Raw genomic sequence first — 18,598 nt, forward strand, 5'->3', positions numbered from 1 at the left:
TTGGCGTGATTTTTTCATATCTCATGTCCCAAATTCAAGGTTGTCCTTCGGAGAACAAATATGAACCCAAACACTTGGGACTAGGAGCAACTCTCTCTTCTTGATCCTTTGTGGCCTTGGATTAAATGCTCAATGTGTTTGGTTGTTAGCACTCTTGCTCATCACATTTTACATATGCTTTCTATGATTTCACTGCTTGATGGCGTACTTCATGACTTCACACGACTAGCTTTTGCTGTTCATATGAGTATTGTTTTTGTTATATATATAAGAATAACCCATATGCACTCATATGAAGATTAGGAGATATATGAAGACTAGGAGATAAATACTCAGAGCAGTTGGGTGAAATTGTACCTCACGCATCAGTGGAACTTAAAATCAAGACTTTACAATTAGTGACTGGCTGACCAACTAATCCATAGCTTCAAATCAATTCACACTGGTTCAGCAGCCCCGATTCTTCTTGGTCTAAAATCTAAACTCAACAGGTAATATTGTCCAGAAATTTTTTTTTAATTTAAAAAAGAGGGGGGGGGGGGGTTAAAAGTGCCATCTATGTGCTTGTGTGGGCACTCTTTTGACCAAATTTTATCTCTATTTCCATACGTTAGGTCGATAGATTCATTCAAGAAGACGGTTCGTGGAGGCCCCAAAAAAAAAAAAAAAGTTTAAAAACCTTTTACAAGTCACAAGATGTACAAACTTGAGAGTTGGGACATTCCTGTGGGTCTCTTTAGTGTGTATTTATGTCGTTTTTTAAGCCACCATTCAACCTCTGACGTTTCCAATGAGGTGTGAAAGCTTCCAAGTCCCTTTTGGCTACTTCATCTTTTCTCACGATGCTGCTGTCTACTTTACTTGTCCGTCTAGACTTTTGACCAGCCGAATGCCTTTGATTCATTTTTTATAGTAAAATTAGCAGTTGAAAATGTGATCACTGCTAGCTTTGAAACAAAAAAAAAAAAAAAAAACATGTGATCACTGCTGCTATCTACCTCTTCCTCGTCGTTTTATGCCCTTAATTGGGATTGTCACTCGTCAATTTGAGGGGTTGGAAGAATTAATTGGCAACAAAAGAGGAGCGGATCGTCTCTCTTCCATGTTTTTTTTTATTTTCTTAAATGAGATTTGCTAATTATTTGAAGAAGAGCATGCAAAACAAATTCAAGCACAAAGGCGATAGGATAGATTCAATAATATTCCTCGAGATAGTGCTATGTAGGTACAAGATGTGCCCTTCAACATTCCACAAAGACTGGATTTGTGTGGACATAAAAGTGCCGAAGAAGGGAGAATTCAAACTTAAAATAGTGACCATGCTAGTGACATGGTGAAAGGTGCACCTGTCCTGCCTTTCAAAATGTTTTTCTCGACGCCAATTTTGCCTCTTATTCTAATCTTTGGATCCTCCCTCCTTTGTACTTCTCCAAGAAGGGCTCTCTTTTCATTGGAGTCAGCAGTCAAGAAAATCACACATAATAAACATGGATTTTCGTAGAAAAGCTTTCGGTATATCGGTTTGGTTAGCCACTGGCCATTTGGTCCAGTGGTCATCACCATTAAAGATGATGCTGGAGGTCAGGGGTTCAATCCCTGCCTCCCACAAATTTGTCACAATTTGTGGCGGTCTTAATTAACCTTCATCGATGGAGTCTGTATTCACATCGAACCCCCTTCCCTTCCCCTTAGACTAGACTAGATTAGGTTATAGGACATCTATCGTTTCGACAAAAAAAAATATCGGTTTGGTTAGTTTACTTTGTAAAATATTTATTCAACTTGCCTTCATAAATGCACTTTTCTATCACTTTTGCATCTCGTGTAAACGCCATATTATAAAAAGTATTACGATATTATTTCAAATATTTTTTTTTAAAAAATAATCTCCTATCCAAACACGGGTTTTGTTATCATGCACCTAATTAAGTTACCTCTGGCCGTATTCCTTGCAACCTGAAATCGAAAATTATATCAAACTAAAACTGTATTTTTCTATGGTTGTCTAAAAGAAAAAAAAAATGGAAAATGTACTCTTTCTTGTTAAATCCAGTCATGAACTCTGGAATTCAAATCTTCCAGAGGTTTAAGTGAGTGCTTTGATCAGGCGTTGACTTAGGTCAACAGTTACCTATTGCAAGAAAAGGAACAGAACGGGTCATGGAAATTTCCATTAATCCTGCAACGCAATTTATCATCTAAACCAATGCAATGAGCCAATGATCGTTGGCCACTGGCGGTCCAGTGATCATCACCATTAAAGGTGATGCTGGAGGTCAGGGGTTCAATCCCTGCCTCCCACAAAATTTGCCACAATTTGTGGTAGGTCTTAATTGACCTTCATCGATGGAGTTTGTACTCACATCGAACCCCCTCCCCTTCCCCTTAGACTAGGTTAGATTAGATTATAAGACACCTATCGTTGCGACAAAAAAAAAAAAATGAGCCAATGATCGTTGGCTACTTCAGCCACTCCCAGCGCGTGATTCCACCTACGGTTGAAATCGCAGCCGCCTCATGTCTGTACGATTTTTCACTAAGAAACGTTTGTGCTCGTGGAAGAAACGTCTTATCAGTTATCACTTCCACCCCGGTGAACACTACTATTACTACACTTTTTGCCCAGTCTTTTTTGGGTCTGTCCAAATTGGACGAGGGGCAGGATTTTGGCCAAAAAAAATATGCGATTCAAATCACTAGTTGTACATCAATTTTCACGCGTAAGGCTCGTAAAATTTTATATTAAAGTTATACGTTGTGCAAATAAAATTATGTCATATATAATCAAAATTACGCACTGTTAAAAATGACCAAAATCGCTGGGAACGATTGCACCTTCCTGCCCCTTGTCCGTCCAAATTGGTAAAAGAGGACAACGGTCACCGGCCCAAGTGGCGAAATTTTACGCATTAATTAATTAACAAGTTTGGTAGTTAGTCTTTAACAAATCCGATGCTATCAATTAGACAAGCAAAACTTTATTGTCTTGTTTGAATTGTATTGTATGTGCAATTAATGGGTCTATAATCTTATCCTTTTTTATTGATTAAACCATCTACGTTTGCATTAATTAGCTAGTTTAGAAAAGAAGAAATCTCTCCTACCATTATTAGATTCCATGTTCTCTGGCAAATTGATCTTTTCCTCATGTAAAGTAATATGGAGGTTATTTGCCTAAATAACTCCCTTCACAAAAAATATTCCTAAAATAATTCAATTTCATACTTTATTCCCGTAACAACCTTTTTTGTTATCCATCCAATCAAATTCAAATGGAAATGAGAAAAAGGGTAAAATCCTTCATTAGTCATTAATATAGTCCAAAAATCCCTTGCATGACCATAACACTCTATTCTGAATCTATTTTCTCCTTTTTGAATATAATACTTTACTCTGTCTTAACTTATCACTCTGCTGTCCAAAAAAAAATCTTGAATACTTTTGACAATATTTCCAAACATGAGAGCAAAAGTCTTGAATACTTAACATAAACTTGACGATATTTTCAAAGATGAGAGCAAAATCTAAAATTTGACTGTTTATATTTGTTCTAATTGCAATAATTTTGTCTTTGTGATGCTTTCCTTCTTATTTTTTTTTTAAAAAGAAAAAATAAAAGAAAAACTCAGGAAAACTGAAATTATCTCCAAACATGAGAGCAAAAGATAGAGTAACGGGGCGCCACAAGTTCGACTAGTATTATAATATAGCAATTATTTTTTCTTTCTGAAATTGTCAATATAGCAAATTCAATAATGCTCATGCATGGACGTTATCCATTCAGTCCAGTCCTCGTGTCGACGTGTCCAACAAATATTTCGACAGTGCAAAGACAAATGCTGATGTGTCGGAATTCCTCTCCTCAACGAAACTGTCGTTAATAGTCCGATTAGATACAATAACAAGTTTTTGAAATACATACTACAGTGTAACTTTTTTTTTTAAAAAAATATTTAATTCATACGAGCCCAATTTTTAGAGTCCCGACATCAGCATCGATCCAATAAATTGATAAATTTTTTTTTTGGTTGCTAACCCTCAAATCCTTTACTTTATACATTCTTTTCGATAGGATAATTTGGGCCTTCTTCAAGACTTCTTCAACTCGCTAGCACATCATAAGTAATTTGACAAAATCAAGAAATGGGATAATATTATTTGCACTAACCTATCACAATAATATTCTAAACCTTTTTTTTTTAGCAAAACCAGCATACCGGGTGGGGATGCCAGCCCCTGCTTTTATTAATAGCCTCTAAACTTTCTTTATGTCTTGGTGTTTTTACTACTTAGAACCTAGAGAAGGAAAGGATTGATATGATACAGCCCTCCGAAAGGTCAACTTCTATTTTAGATAAATTACTGCAAATAATATATACTTTTGCCATATTGTATCAAAGACTACAATAAATATATATATATATATATATATTTGTTTTCCATCATAAGAATCATCCCTATTCTCTTTTCCTATCTACAATCGATGTTGGAGCCAAACAAAGCATATTATAAGTTGGATCCACAAGGTTAAATTTAACTTCAAACTTTGGATGTTGCAGCTTTTGATAGGTTATTCAATCACCTTAACTTACTGTACATGATGTACAGCATAAGAATATTTCAATCCTTCTTTCTACTATTTTGTCGAAGAATTCTAGAAATTCTCTCCATTTGAATTCTTCAACATGGAAAGCAATTGTATAATTATATTACAAATTTTTCAATTTCAACTCTTCGTATGGTAGGTGCATAAACCCTTACTATAAACTCCATAGTCGATATCTTAGTGGTACTTAGTTTTTGAGTAGTAATATCAGCAGAATGATTATTTACACATTCTCTTTAATCGAAAAACCAAGCCTAATTAAGATTAAGAGTGGGTTAGTGAAAAATGGGCACGCTCACTTAAACACCACTTAACAGCAAAATGGATGGAAGGATCCCAAAGCGTGAGCAAATGGGCTTCAGTCTAATGGTCAGAATCCGGATAACAATTTCACATTAGTTGAGTTATTTTATTTTTTCCTAATGTTCAGGATACGAATAGATCCTTTCCTATTGTTAATTTCTAGCGATAAGATAATCCCGTGATTCCGTGGTCGGTGTCCCAGTGAGAATTCTACACTTTGATAATCACGCTTTTCCAAAAAGCGCGTTGTCTCTATCGTATTCTCATCAATTATTTAGTACGAAGATTCTGCTCTTTTTCTTGCTCTCTTTTTGGGGCGGTTACATTAAATAATAGAATAATTTCAGAAACCTTCCATAAAATTTTTAACAACTTCACTTAGCATTATTGTTGAAGTTTTAAAAATACCTCGAATTATCCAAAAAAAAAAAAAAAAAGAGAGCATATTTTCCTTACTTATTTTGTCAACATCAAAAAGAGACAAAACAATGGAAGGCCGCAATTAAAAGTATGTAGCCACTTGGAGGTTGCCTTAGCAAATCAGTGACGTCATATCATGGTCCCAACAGTACCTATGACGTCTAACGTTACGTAATTTCCATTGACGTTATGGTCTACTAAGCTTCTCTCCGCCCCACCTATGATATATATAGTCTCCCCATCGGCCCCTACCCACTATCAAAATCCCCCCCCTCCACCACACCACCTAGCTATGATCACTTTTTCTCTCAAAAATCCCAAAAAAGGGTAGAAAGTAGAAATTGAACCACCATGCAGCCAGCAACACCATATACAACCTGGCCTCCGACCACCGCAACCTCCGCCGGCGGCTACACCAGCCTCGAGTCACAGCTAAGTGACAGTAGCAAAAGTGCGGAAAATGATGGCATGACAAGTAGTACCAGTCAGGTTACGAGACTGGTATCAGAAAATGCAGTGATTGCGTTTGGGAGACGGGGGTGTTGCATGTGCCATGTTGTCAAGCAACTGTTGCTGGGCCTTGGCGTTAATCCCACCATTTTTTTCGTTGACGAGGAAGATGAAGGGGCGATAATCGATGAGCTATCGAAAATCGCAGGCGTTTTGGAAGGGGATGGCAATGGGAAGGTGCAATTTCCGGCTGTTTTTGTGGGCGGAAAGTTGTTTGGTGGGTTAGAAAGAGTGGTGGCTACACATATCACCGGTGAATTGGTGCCTATGTTGAGAGAAGCTCGAGCTCTGTGGCTTTGACGGTTGACTTTGTCTTTGCCAAAAGTCTTTCAATATATATACATATATATATATATGTATGTATGTATATTTTAAATTGCAACAATCCTAGGTGGTTAATATGCTTAGGTTTGTTTCTTCTCCGTAAGTTTTCAATATTGAGAGATATGCAGCAGGGCAGGAGACATTTCGTCATTGATCTCCTTGTTTTTCTTCTTTGTGTAGAGGATAAGGTTTTAGGACCCGTAGATCATGTAATTTTGATCTCTTAAACTCTTTCCGATCGTATATGTTTCATACTTTACAAGTTTATCTTCACAATTCATAGAATTTAGCCAAGCAAGTCATGAAGTCTTCTTCTTTTTATTGTTATTATTATTATATTGCAATGACATGGTATGGAGTAGTGGCCTTTATTTGTTTTGACAATTTTGACTGAGGTAGTTGCATAAGAGGTGTACGAGTATATATCTCTAGCATATATATATATATATATATATATATATACACACGCGGAGATTAATGGTTTGTTTGGATAGAGTATTATTTGAAATAATTATTGTAGCACTTTTTATGATGGAATGTATGTGAGATAAAAAAGTAATTGAAAATATAAAAAGGTGGGTTGAAAAATGTGTTTATGATGTAAGTGAAATATTATTTGAGATATTTATGCTATCCAAACTTGGATTGTAAATTATTTTGAGATATTTTTGATATGATGTATGTGAGATAAAAAGGTGATTGAAAAATGTGTTGATGATACAAGCAAATCAGTGTACGTAAATAAAGTATAATAATTTACAATCCAAACACACTCGCTCGATATCATCGGTGAAAATATATATGACTCATCATCATCAAAACCTTAGTGTGATAATAAGGATGATTATATCATTTTCAGATTTTAACTTTTTCTGACTAATTGAAAGATCTGGATTGCGGCCGATGACTAGAATTAGCCAGCGGTTACTTTGGTTTTACGTGATCGATCGCCTCCTTAGTCCTTCCTTATACTGTCCAAGAATAAATCACAAGATTAAAAAATTAAGCTAGTAAAAACTTGAAGAACTAGAACATAACCGACCATCATGTGCTATCTAAAGCCTAGAAGACTTGCATCCAAAGCCAAACTTAATCGGCACGAATAATAGTTAGTTTAATGATCACGAGATCATTGGTTTTTATCTCAAACTTTCTCATCTTTCCCTTGTAATTAAGACTTGAAGTCTTCTTTTAAAGTAAAAAGAAGAAGGACAAAGGAAAAAAAAAAAAACACCCGAAAAATTGATTCTTTATCTAGGCCGACTCGGGGGAATAGAATAAGTATCTAGGCAGGCGTATAGTAAGATTACGTACCATCGATTTGTTACAAAAGCCAGTACAATTACGGGAAGGAAGCTGCATATGTAGCCAAAATTTTATCCCTAGGATTTCCTTTTCTTGATTTTGTATGTGAATATGACGTAAATTCATATTGTTTGAACAGTGAATTATTTGTTTACATTATCAACACGTTTTTAAATTATTATTTTTTATTTTATATGCATCACGTCAAAAAATATTACAATATTTTTTTAAAAAAATTTACCCCAAATAATCTATTATCTAATAACCTACTATCACATGCATCACATCAAACAAGCTCACTTGCTATGCACAGTCTATAATATCGTCTTCTGCAATTCTAATAGAGATGAAACACGTCAAAAAAAATCTTGTGTGAGGTAGTAGCCGTGTGCAGTGAAGAGAAAGAGTAAAGATTGACAGGCATCCACGCACACAAATTTAGTTAACCTTATCCACTCCCAATGCTATTCCTTTTCATCAGTGTATGGATATTTTGAAGCCTGAATTGGTGCTATCGAATCGACGAAGTTCTTGAGATTGTTGGACAAAGAAAGAGATGTTACTCCTCGTCATCGTATTAATGTCCCAATCTATTCCATTGCTCACCAGTTACGAAGCAGTGCACAACATCTTTCTTTATGTCCCAATAGAAGTAGCACCATCAAATCTCATGGCAATTTTGATTTTGAAAAGAACATTACCAAATTCATGCTTCTAATAATATCAGAATCCAGCAATAGAGAAAGAGCCAATAACAAACTGTTCAAGTGATCACTCGATTTCCTTTATCAGGAACCTGGATTTCAGTCACTTTTCCATCCACTAGAAAAAGAACTAATGTAAAAAAGATTATCTTGTGTATCAAGTGCTAATACAATGACTGCCTTTTTGTCCAAAAAAAAAAAAAACTATGTACTCCCAGATGGGGTTGACCAGATGCAAGGTTAACAATACTACACCTTAAATTAAACCAACTGTAGTTCTATTTTTTTGGCTAATTCTTCTTGAAAAACGATCGATGGCCTTCCACGATTAATAGTGTAATCATTTCTTCCTGAATATTTGATGATCCACTAAGACCGTGGACCAAATATAACCCCAGTTGACTTCAAAAATAACCCAGCATTCCCTCCTTTTTTCTTTTCCTTTTTTTTTCCCCCTTTGGAATGCTATACCGAATCTACATATGCCTTGTTTCATCATGAATAATAGATAATTGATTAGTACAATTATGAATCATTCTCGGTGAGAAAATCATTATATACTTTGTCTGATATGAGCCCCGTGACGGACAAACAGCATTATGAAGTCAGCAGTAACTGTCATTACGTGAGAGGGTTGGTCATGATGAGGAAGATGATGATGATGATGACCATGACGATGCAGCTTATGTAAGTGTGATTATATTTCTTGTCATCGAAAATTCAATGTGCGCTTCGGTACAATCAGCCAGTGGGATTCAATAGTTGTCCGCATCTGTCAATAAAGTTTTTTGCATTTTTTTTTATCGATACGATAGACCTACAATTATTCTATGATATGGAGAGAGAAGGACCTGAAGAGATCGGAGAGAAATCAGAGGCGATTGAACCACCTACCGGTCCCGTGCACTCGTCTGGAAGCCACTTGAAGTGGTTTGCCATATTTTCGTGCCAATGGCCGGAAGCAGGGTTTGATCTCCTGAACTCCCACCCCACCAACTTTGGTGATAGCTTAGCTCAGTGGTTTTTTCTGCATAACTGGGGTCTTCATGCTTCCCTCTTCCTAAATAAAAGAAGTATACTATTAATTAGTACTACTAAATTGACACGGTGGTCATTAATAATTTAGTGCAACTTTCTTAGTCGAGTAGAAGGTGATTTTCAACTAATTTATTAATAATATTGATTTCTATTTCATTCAAAAAAAAAAGATTGACACAATTCATTACTCCCCGCAAGGAAGGACTAGTTGATTGTTAGTACTTTTTTTTTAAGGATGCATTTACTCGATGATTTAAACTACTATAATACTTGCCCAGGCAAGATACATGGCAAATAATAGTCGTCCCACATAGGCAAAATCTAAGCTGGCTGGCGTAATTTCATAATTAGAGAGATGTGATTCAGTGCTAAGTTTTATATCTCTAGCCACCACCAGAATCTGTGTTTGGCAATACATGTGGTACAAAAGTTTGGTTAAGGATCGATTGCTATTCTTATTGTAGGATCGTAGTTTTAAAATCGAGTTAGTTTACACTTTACATTGGATTGGAGTGCACTTGTCAAATCTCTAAACATCAATCATTATCTAGAGGACTAGAGCCAAAAGGGGATCCATTTTTTCTACATTTCTTTGTAGTAAAAGTTTATGCTATTGATCCATTCCATGCGGCATCGTCATTGAACAATGGCCACCACTTTCCAAAAAAAACAACAATGGCCACCAATATTCATTATTCTTGTAGACTTTTCATATTTTGTCTTTTGCAGTACATGTGATATGAGAATTGCTAGTCTTTGGATCTCTAGTTCTTCACCATCAATGCCAACAAAGACCTGATTTCTCGGAATTCATCTTGTGGAAACTGGAATGCATATCTCATTCAATTTGAGACTATGGCATCGGGAAACGTACTGGTCCCCAAAACTTCACAAATTTATCTCAAATGCTTCGAATGATCTCCACCAATTTTAGTAAAAGCAAAATTTTAATTGAAATTCAACAAATTATTTTTTTCAAGTTAGTACAAATCGGAAAACCCATCACCATCGGTCCATCACCACCAATTGCTACTCAAAAAAAAAAATCACCATGAATACCCAATATCCCACCACAACCACAGAAATCAACAAAAAAAAATTAAGAAACCCTCAACCATCACCAGCGAAATCAGATGAAGAAAAAGAAGACTCGAACCATCTATAGCTTGGGTTCCATGGTTGACCATGTTTTAGGAGAGCCAATCGGTGAAGGGAAAGTGCAGGCAAGGAAGTAGAAACAAGGGGTGCTGGGTGGTGAGGATGTGGCTGAGACAAGTGTCGAAAGAGAGAGAGTATTGTACCGTGAAGATTAAGAATATTTTTTTTCTTTTATTTTTTGTGGCTTGGTGGGTACTCAGGCAAAAGTACCAATTTACTCTGGAATGGCTATTAAATTTTTTTTGATCTTTCATTACCATAGATTCATTACTATTGTAGTGTTCCAAACATTATTTGTGACAATCACTAATGGTCATAGCACCCTCCAACAAATGGGTGGTAATATCTCAATAATATATTTGTGGACTATGGACAAAAGATAGATGACTATGGGAACAAATTGGATGATTGAGAAATTTTTAGGTAAAGATTTCACGAGTTTCGGGGCAGCTCCATAAGTTATACTAGTTTGAGTGGTTTTTTTTTTTTTTTGAGTGGTTAAATTATATGAATAAAACAATAGTACTTTTTTTTTAATAAAAAAAAAAAACCTAACATAGGTTCAGTTTTGGTTATCACCATCGATCAGAACATGTACTCGAAATCATAGATCGCCTATCAATACGATTCTCACATCATCAATAGGAACGTTCAAATATACGATATTTTGTGAAGAAAGGATTGTTCTACGATTTTTTTTAAAAGAAAAAATGATTTTAAACAACTTGTGTTGATTATAAACAACAAAATAGCAGTACGATTTTAGTCAAATCCGAAATCTTCCGACAGTGTTAAACTGCCATTAGCTCCGCCCATGCAGCACATTTTTTTCCTTCCCATCCACTTACGATCCAAGCCTAAAACTTGTGGATTAGGTAGCGACTTTTCAGGCCCATTTACAAGTTAGAACAACAAGCCACGTAAAACAACGCTTTAAAGGCCAGACGGGCTTTGACCACCCACCTTTGTACTTTTTTCGGTGTGGTATTGGAAGTATAGACAAACCACAAACTTTGTCAACTCTTTTCTTTCTTTTTTTTTTTTTTGTCAAACAGTAAAGTTACACACAAGTTAAATTAAAATTAGCCGAAACACTCCGAGGATTGAATCTAAGGAACCTACAAGAAAATACAAATTCAGTCAACATTGGAGCATCTTTGCATTACAGCAATGCGATTTCTGAATGGGGTTTTGTAAAAGTAACGTTTCATTGTCCTCATTGGGTTTGAGCGTGACTTATGAAAATACTCCGAACAAGTTTTAATTAGGTTATTGTGAAAAGGGTGAAGCAGATTTTTTTTTTTTTTTTTCATTTTAGTTGCTGCTCACATCTGAAGATACCGAGCCATTAACACTAACTCTAAAATGCTAATCTTGAAGGCCATTTTCCTTTTAAGTTTATGTTCTCGATATATAAGCTAAGACATTGCTAACCCCTTGAATCCTGGACAAATTTTGTTGCTTGTCCAACCCTCTTGATCTTTGTCCCAAAACGTTCTTACATCAGGTTTAACAATTAACAATTCAATCATTAATCTTATTAGCAAGACTGTGTTAAAAAGATTGGTTGGAGTTAATCAACTCAATATGGAATGGAAGTAGTATTTTGGGCTGTACGGAATGGTCGGAAGCTGAATTTGGTGTCCGAGTACTTAGTCTAACATCCGATCTCTCCTCAACCAGGCCCAGGGTGGTCATTGGCTCTTTGTCGGGAAAACTATCAGCAGATTCCTTAGCGTCCAGTACCGGAATCTAAGGCTAATTGGGCTTCAGCAACCTCTTCTCTTTTTTCTTTTTTTTTTTTGTTTTAAATACAAATTTGAAGACAACGAATAAGATTTGTTGTAAAAGAAAAGAAAAGAAAATAGAAGGACAGTAAGATTGCAGCAAAGTTAATTCAGCTCAAAAACTCATCTTTCCTTCGTAGGTGTCTCAATTCTGATTTAGAAATTACTTTTGATCTCACCAAGTCTCATATTGTTTGATTGAACTTTAGTAGGTAACAACTAGATTTAGCAAAAGAAGAACGAGTTTATGGGTCCAAAATCTCAAAGCGCAGGTTGTGATTCATATGAATAAAGACCTGACATCTCAACACTGCGTTGCAAAATGCCATTGTTCATGCGACTAATATCTAGCTTTCCACCAAAATCTCTTTTTAAAGTGAATGCAAGGTGCAATTTTGTGCGAAGAGAGACCGGGAACCAACTTTCACAAGCATATATATATTCACACGATTTTCCAAACAAATTGAAGGCAACCCCAACTAAAGAAATATTAACAGAGAGAGTTGAGTTGAGTGGAGTGGTAAGATAGGAGAGACTGTCAACAGGTGGTCTTGAACCCCAAGATCTCCCACTTATCTCAAAAAAAAAAAAAAATCCAACTAAAGAAATTGATTATCTAAAGCCTCTCAAATTTTGAGAGACTCAAAGCTAAACCTACTAGGTAGTTCACAATCAAGGTTCAAGAAATAGATGAACGGAAAAATTCTTGATCATTTGTGTTCCCAAACTGACCTTCACCGCCAATTAAACAAGCAAAGAAGTCCTTGTCCAAGTGATTCCTGGAACCATGAACCAAACTCGAGCTTCCAACTTCATCACAACTGCTAGAGATCTGGGAGGAAAGAGAAGAATAAGGTGTATTGTTCACCGATAACAGCATTTCTTGAGCCTTATGCAACTCCTGCTTAAGCCTCTCAACTTCACTTTGAAGCCTCTCATTATCTGCTAACAGATTTTCCAATCTTAGCTGCAAAGCCTTGTGATCAACCTCAAGGTTTTCATTCTTCCACCGGGCACGCTTGTTTTGGTACCAAATTGCAACCTTGCGAGGTGGTAGACCCAGCTGGTGGGCTAGTTGGGACCTGCGATCTGGATCCAGTTTGTTATTGAAATTAAAGCTTTTTTCTAGGAGACTAACCTGATCTTGAGTCAGCCTTTTCTTCTGAAATTTGAGTTCGTTTTTTCGAACGCTTGACTGAATGTGGGGGTAATCCATTGCAGTTCTTGCCAAGAGAAACGTTCAAAAATGGCAAATAACTCTGACCATTGTATGTGAAAGGCCAATAAATTGGAGATCAAGATGTTAAGTTGGGCAGCACATCGTAATCATGCATGCATTTGGCTGGTCATCACGTGGGCTGTGTCCTACTACTAATTGAAAGTCTAGTCCTACTATTTAGGATTAGACTTCAGTAATTGGTGAACTTGTTTTTCCAAACCAAGAAAAGGGAAAAAAAAGAAGAAGATAAATGCATGTTCAAGAAAGCTATATTGGAGAAATAAAACAACACGTAAAAGCACCATGATTTGGTGTTGCGTGTGGTAATATTTCAAAGGCCAACGTAAGAATTGAAAGCGTATTGATCTGTTGATCTCCGTACTAGAAAAAAAAATCAAAATATCAGTTATCAAAAAAAAAATCAACATATCAGTTGCAAAATTGTCGATGCATGCCTTGTCTGTATCTGTAATTTGTCAATGGATATGGTGGGGGAAACGCCAAGTCAATGCTTAACAAAGCATACAGCTCATGATTTGAACAATTCTATTTTGGTTCGCTTTCCAACATTTGTGACCACTCTCTCTCTAAGTTATAGAGTCTTCTCCTTCTTTTTTTTAAGATAAATTGACTTCGAGTGAAACTGGCTATAGCTGGATGCACTTCGACTGAGGAGAGCCGCCTCAATTGTGAAACATAATAGTTCAAAGTTGATTTTTTGAGGGGTTTCAGAATTGCATATCGGTTTCATGATGAACTTGAATAAGCTTTTAATAATAGTTAAGCTAAATTAGTTCAAATTCAAGGTTGACAAGTTTAAGAATACACTGAAACTTGACTTTAGATTTTTTTTTTTTTTTTTGACTTAGATTATTAACAAACAAAATTTGAACAACCTTTTAGTTGATAAGCTCGAGTCAAATGTTGAGCAACACGATTCATATTTAAACCCTCTTCAATTCATCAGCTTTCATCTGTGAATTCATTATTCATGTACGTAGAGGAAAAATAGAACTCCAGGGTTGAGCTCATGACGTTTTTAACCGGGATATATGACCCTTTTTATTAATCTAAACTCGTCATCTTTCTTTTATTTTTGGTAGATACCATCCAGCAAAACTTTGATTATACTGCCCTGCCCTTGAAAACTGACATTTCTTGTGATCAAACGCAAAATAAAACGCACAAATTACTGTCAAATAGAAGAGAGATCTCCAGAAAGATATTTTGTTGTTATATATAGGAACACAAACTACCACGGATACACTTTATAAACAATACAACTTGCAGAGACTTATTAATCCATCAGGCATGAACCAATTAAGTTACACTACTACATTTCTTTTCCTTTTCTTTTGGGTTACGCCAGAGGGTGCCTTATTTGATAAGATCAAGCTCTATCTGGTAAAGAATCAATGCAAGAAAAGCAAGACAATAGAATAAAATTAATGTCTATTTTCATCAATTATTTTGATTTTCTGTCCACCAGAAATGATCTCTATCTGCTGGCTCAATTATTTGCAAGATCATGCTATATTACATATTCCCCTTAAATTCGATCGCCATCTTTAATTTTCGTAACCTATTCCAACAATAATGACATCGTAACAACTGAAAACGTATTATATCAAATATTTCATCGAACAGTTAAATAATTCACAAATGATCGCTTAGTAACATTTAGGCACACTGAACCTGTATCAAAATCTCCGCCGCCCAAGTGTGTACTACTTGACTGAAATCACTCTATTCTCATCATTCACCGCTAAAAGAGAAACTTGTTGTTAGGATAGGATACATTTTCCCCACCTGCCATGTCTTTATTGCACATATAGGATGTAGCTTTCAGGCATCAGTACTTGTGGGGTTCAAATTGGCGGTTCATGAAACGCGACGTTAGGGCACGGTTCTAAGATTGTAATGCTTTGAATGTTGGAATAAGTAGTAATACTTCCTTGTTAGCTTTTTGTGGAAAGTGCATGAACTTCAAAATGTGGACATATTCATTTTCTTGACCTAACATCTTCGTCATGGACGTTACAAGGATCCCAAAGCTAGTAGATTAGATTCCAATAGTCCAGTTAATTATGTATCTACAGGACATAGCTGGAACTAAAAAGTATTGTTTTCCTTTTTTTTTTTTTGGTATTACATCGTTTAGAATAATTTATTTTTCCCATTACAGTTATGGAGTTTAAAATTCAAGAGTATAAGATGATTTACTTGAGATCTTGCAACAACTCTGGTAAAATTTTTATCCCGTGAGTGAATCAGTAGAATCTTTGAAATCACGGTAGAATTCTGATTCGGCTTCCTCGAAATTAAAGGGGATAGAGTTAAGTTGATTTCTAGCTTCTAGACGAGCGAACGATACTCTATATTTCTTAGTGGAATTTTGATCAAATTGAGGAGACACTTTTACTAAAGAACTGGTGCAGTTGAAAACTAGGGTCAAACAAAATCTACAAACTATATATTTATGAAGACTCATGTTCAACTTATTTGGGGTTTAGCATGCTGCAGTTAGCTGTTTTCCCATGCTTCTCCGTGCAAAGGGTTTCTAAGTTTTCTGATCGACTTATGTACTACAACTATAAGTGTCAAATAAATCCATTTAATTAAATTTACCCATACTCGTTCATGAATAGTTGGGTATGGATATTTTAAATTTTTACATATAGGTATAAATGAGTTATCCAATAATATCCATTTAATAAATGGGTGTAATTGGATAACCCACCAAACTCAATTAACCCAATTATTCTCTTTATAAAAAGGACTATAGTCATTTTGTCATGATGTCCTACTTAATTTTTTTTCTAAGATTCTTCATTTTGTCATGATATTAACTACTTTTATTATTATTATTATTATTATTATTATTATTATTATTATTTGTTAGTTTTATCTTATCATTTTATTTTCTCGTAGTTTGTTAACTTGTTCATTTTTCAGTATTACCAATTTATGACAAGCTTTATCCTCTTTTCCTACCTTTCTAATATGAAATTTTAAATTTATGCAAAAAAAAAATGGTAAGGGTTAAAAGTTTTTGGATTAAATTTTTATGTTAACTTTCATATTATTTAGTCCAAATTTTTATATTCTTATTGTTCAATTATTAAATTGTATGCAATTTTGTGACATAGCGTACAAATGGGAAAAGATGGTAGTTAGACTTATTGGACATTATAAGTAAATATTTAAAATTAATGATGAGTGCAAACTGCAAATGGTGGCATAAATTGATAATTTAGTTTACAAAATGAATTTAGATGAGTTTGTAAAAAGTTAGAATAAATGGGTTGTAAATGGGTAATTGGGTTACCCAACTCATTTTTTGACTTACTCATTTATACCCATCTTTTTAAATGAATATAAATGGGTTGACTCATTTATTCCCATTACCCATTTTAATCCGTCCAAACCTGTCCAAGTCACCTATTTTGACACATCTAAGTATCTAACTACAGTTTAATCTGAAGTTAATTTATAAATACATAATATGACAATTGTTTACGATAAATAGACAGACACACACAAGTGGGTTTATTTAAGCACTATTCTCGACAATAGCATGGTATGGTTGTCTTGATGATTATCATTATCATTTTGTCGAATACATGTAAAAGCTCCATAGGAGAGTATTGAAAGGGCAATTTTAATGACAATAGTATCATGCAGTGGTGAAGTCAGGACCCATTACAGAGAGTACAATGAGAAAATGCTTTTTTTTTTTCTTTTTTTTTTTCTGACGGAGTGGGTGTCCGGGTCAAGTCCTTAAAGGCGGCCCGACTAATCCCACTTCGGCCCGGCCCAGCGCCCCAACCAGACCTAGCACGTTAGATGCACGGAGAATCTGATGTTGCTGCGGAGGTTCAACCCCGGGACACGAGGACCCGAGGAAGAGGCGCCAACCACCAGCCTATTCACGTGGGGGCGAGAAAATGCTTTTTAGTAAAGTAAAAATTTATTGTGAATATGAGTTATAGTATATATTGCCTTAGGCTTTAATTATTGTGATGACCACATTGTTTAAGTTAAAAAAGGTCGAATCTTTTTTTATTCTTTAAGGAGTGACATAGATGTTTGATAAAAAAAAATAGATCCAATGTTTTTGCAAAAAATTATTTGTTATAAACTTCGGTTTTTAGGAAGAAGACAATTCTATGTAATTTAACAAGGAAATGCCGACAAAGAATGAACTTTTAAAATATTAAAGGAACGCAATGTAGTAAGGGAAAGAAATTCGACTGTTGTGGTGGTGCCTCAGTACAACTTATATATAATCAGCAGCGCCTTCAGTTTGATGTAAGGAAAACTTTTTGCGACAAGTGAATAAATGCTTTATGTAAGTGATTACTAAGATGCTTTACCGAGCAAAATATTAATGAAGAATAAGTTTAATTTAAAAATAAAAAATTTGCCTTTAGTTTTTGAATTTTGTTCCAACAATGTTTCTCATCTTTAAAAATGAAAAAAGTTGCCTTTAATTAGGAATAAAAGTTTTTTTTAGAGCAATTTTTACAAGAGCTATTAATCGAACTGGGCAGCTCTCCAGTCAAGTCTTAAGGGCTCGACTAGGCTCGTTTTTCTTAATAAATAAGTCGAGTTTGAGTGCTATATGTACTCATTTTTGAATCGAACGACTCACCAACTACTCGACAGGTTCAAAATATAAGGGTCATTTCATTGCATGTCTAATAATTATACCCTAAGTTTCAATTTTCAAACGAGGATTCCTGTTGTTGCTGCTCTAATTTTTCTCTCCTCTTCCCTTTTCCACAACCCGCAGCCGCACTTTCCTACACACCAAATCACCAATCCATCCACCACCTCACCACCATTACTCGAGCTCGTTAAGCTCGGCTCGATTTTCAAACTCGAGTTCAAACTTGAATTCAAGTTTCACTAGTCGATCTCGAATGACTTTTGAAACTCGAACTACTAATCGAGCGAGTTCGAACTAGCTTGATAAATGTTTGAGTCGAGTTCAATTATCAAGTGTTTGAACTTGACTCGACTCGATTAATAACACTAGTTTTTACCATGAGTTTATACTTTCTCTTAGTGAAAGGGAAACAGATTTTGTTGCACATGACAGGTGTCGAGCCTGTGGAATAATAATAATAAAAACCTAAATACCATTAAAAGCAGTCAATAATTAATCCTAGGTACTGGAGCAGGGACTCTAGGTGTGCAATGGGTTACTTGATTCACCCTG

At 35.4% G+C, this 18,598-nt stretch overlaps 2 protein-coding genes across 2 annotated transcripts; one reads left to right on the top strand and one right to left on the bottom strand.

The window, feature by feature from the left end:
* Window positions 1–5,575: 5,575 nt before the first annotated feature.
* Window positions 5,576–6,461, top strand: LOC113733480 (glutaredoxin-C9). The gene has a single exon (XM_027259849.2). The coding sequence runs from the start codon at window positions 5,681–5,683 to the stop codon at window positions 6,137–6,139; it is 459 nt and encodes a 152-aa protein (XP_027115650.1). The 5' UTR covers window positions 5,576–5,680; the 3' UTR covers window positions 6,140–6,461.
* A 6,373-nt stretch (window positions 6,462–12,834) lies between these two features.
* LOC113728572 (homeobox-leucine zipper protein ATHB-52-like) lies at window positions 12,835–13,371 on the bottom strand. The gene has a single exon (XM_027252963.1). The coding sequence runs from the start codon at window positions 13,369–13,371 to the stop codon at window positions 12,835–12,837; it is 537 nt and encodes a 178-aa protein (XP_027108764.1).
* Between the last annotated feature and the right edge of the window lie 5,227 nt (window positions 13,372–18,598).

The sequence above is a fragment of the Coffea arabica genome, chromosome 2e, assembly GCF_036785885.1.
Source record: "Coffea arabica cultivar ET-39 chromosome 2e, Coffea Arabica ET-39 HiFi, whole genome shotgun sequence".
NCBI lineage: Eukaryota > Viridiplantae > Streptophyta > Magnoliopsida > Gentianales > Rubiaceae > Coffea > Coffea arabica.

What these genes read in the sequence shown, in the direction of transcription:
- LOC113733480 (XM_027259849.2), top strand. Translation starts at nt 5,681, where the DNA reads ATGCAGCCAGCAACACCATATACAACCTGGCCTCCGACCACCGCAACC.
- LOC113728572 (XM_027252963.1), bottom strand. Translation starts at nt 13,371, where the DNA reads ATGGATTACCCCCACATTCAGTCAAGCGTTCGAAAAAACGAACTCAAA.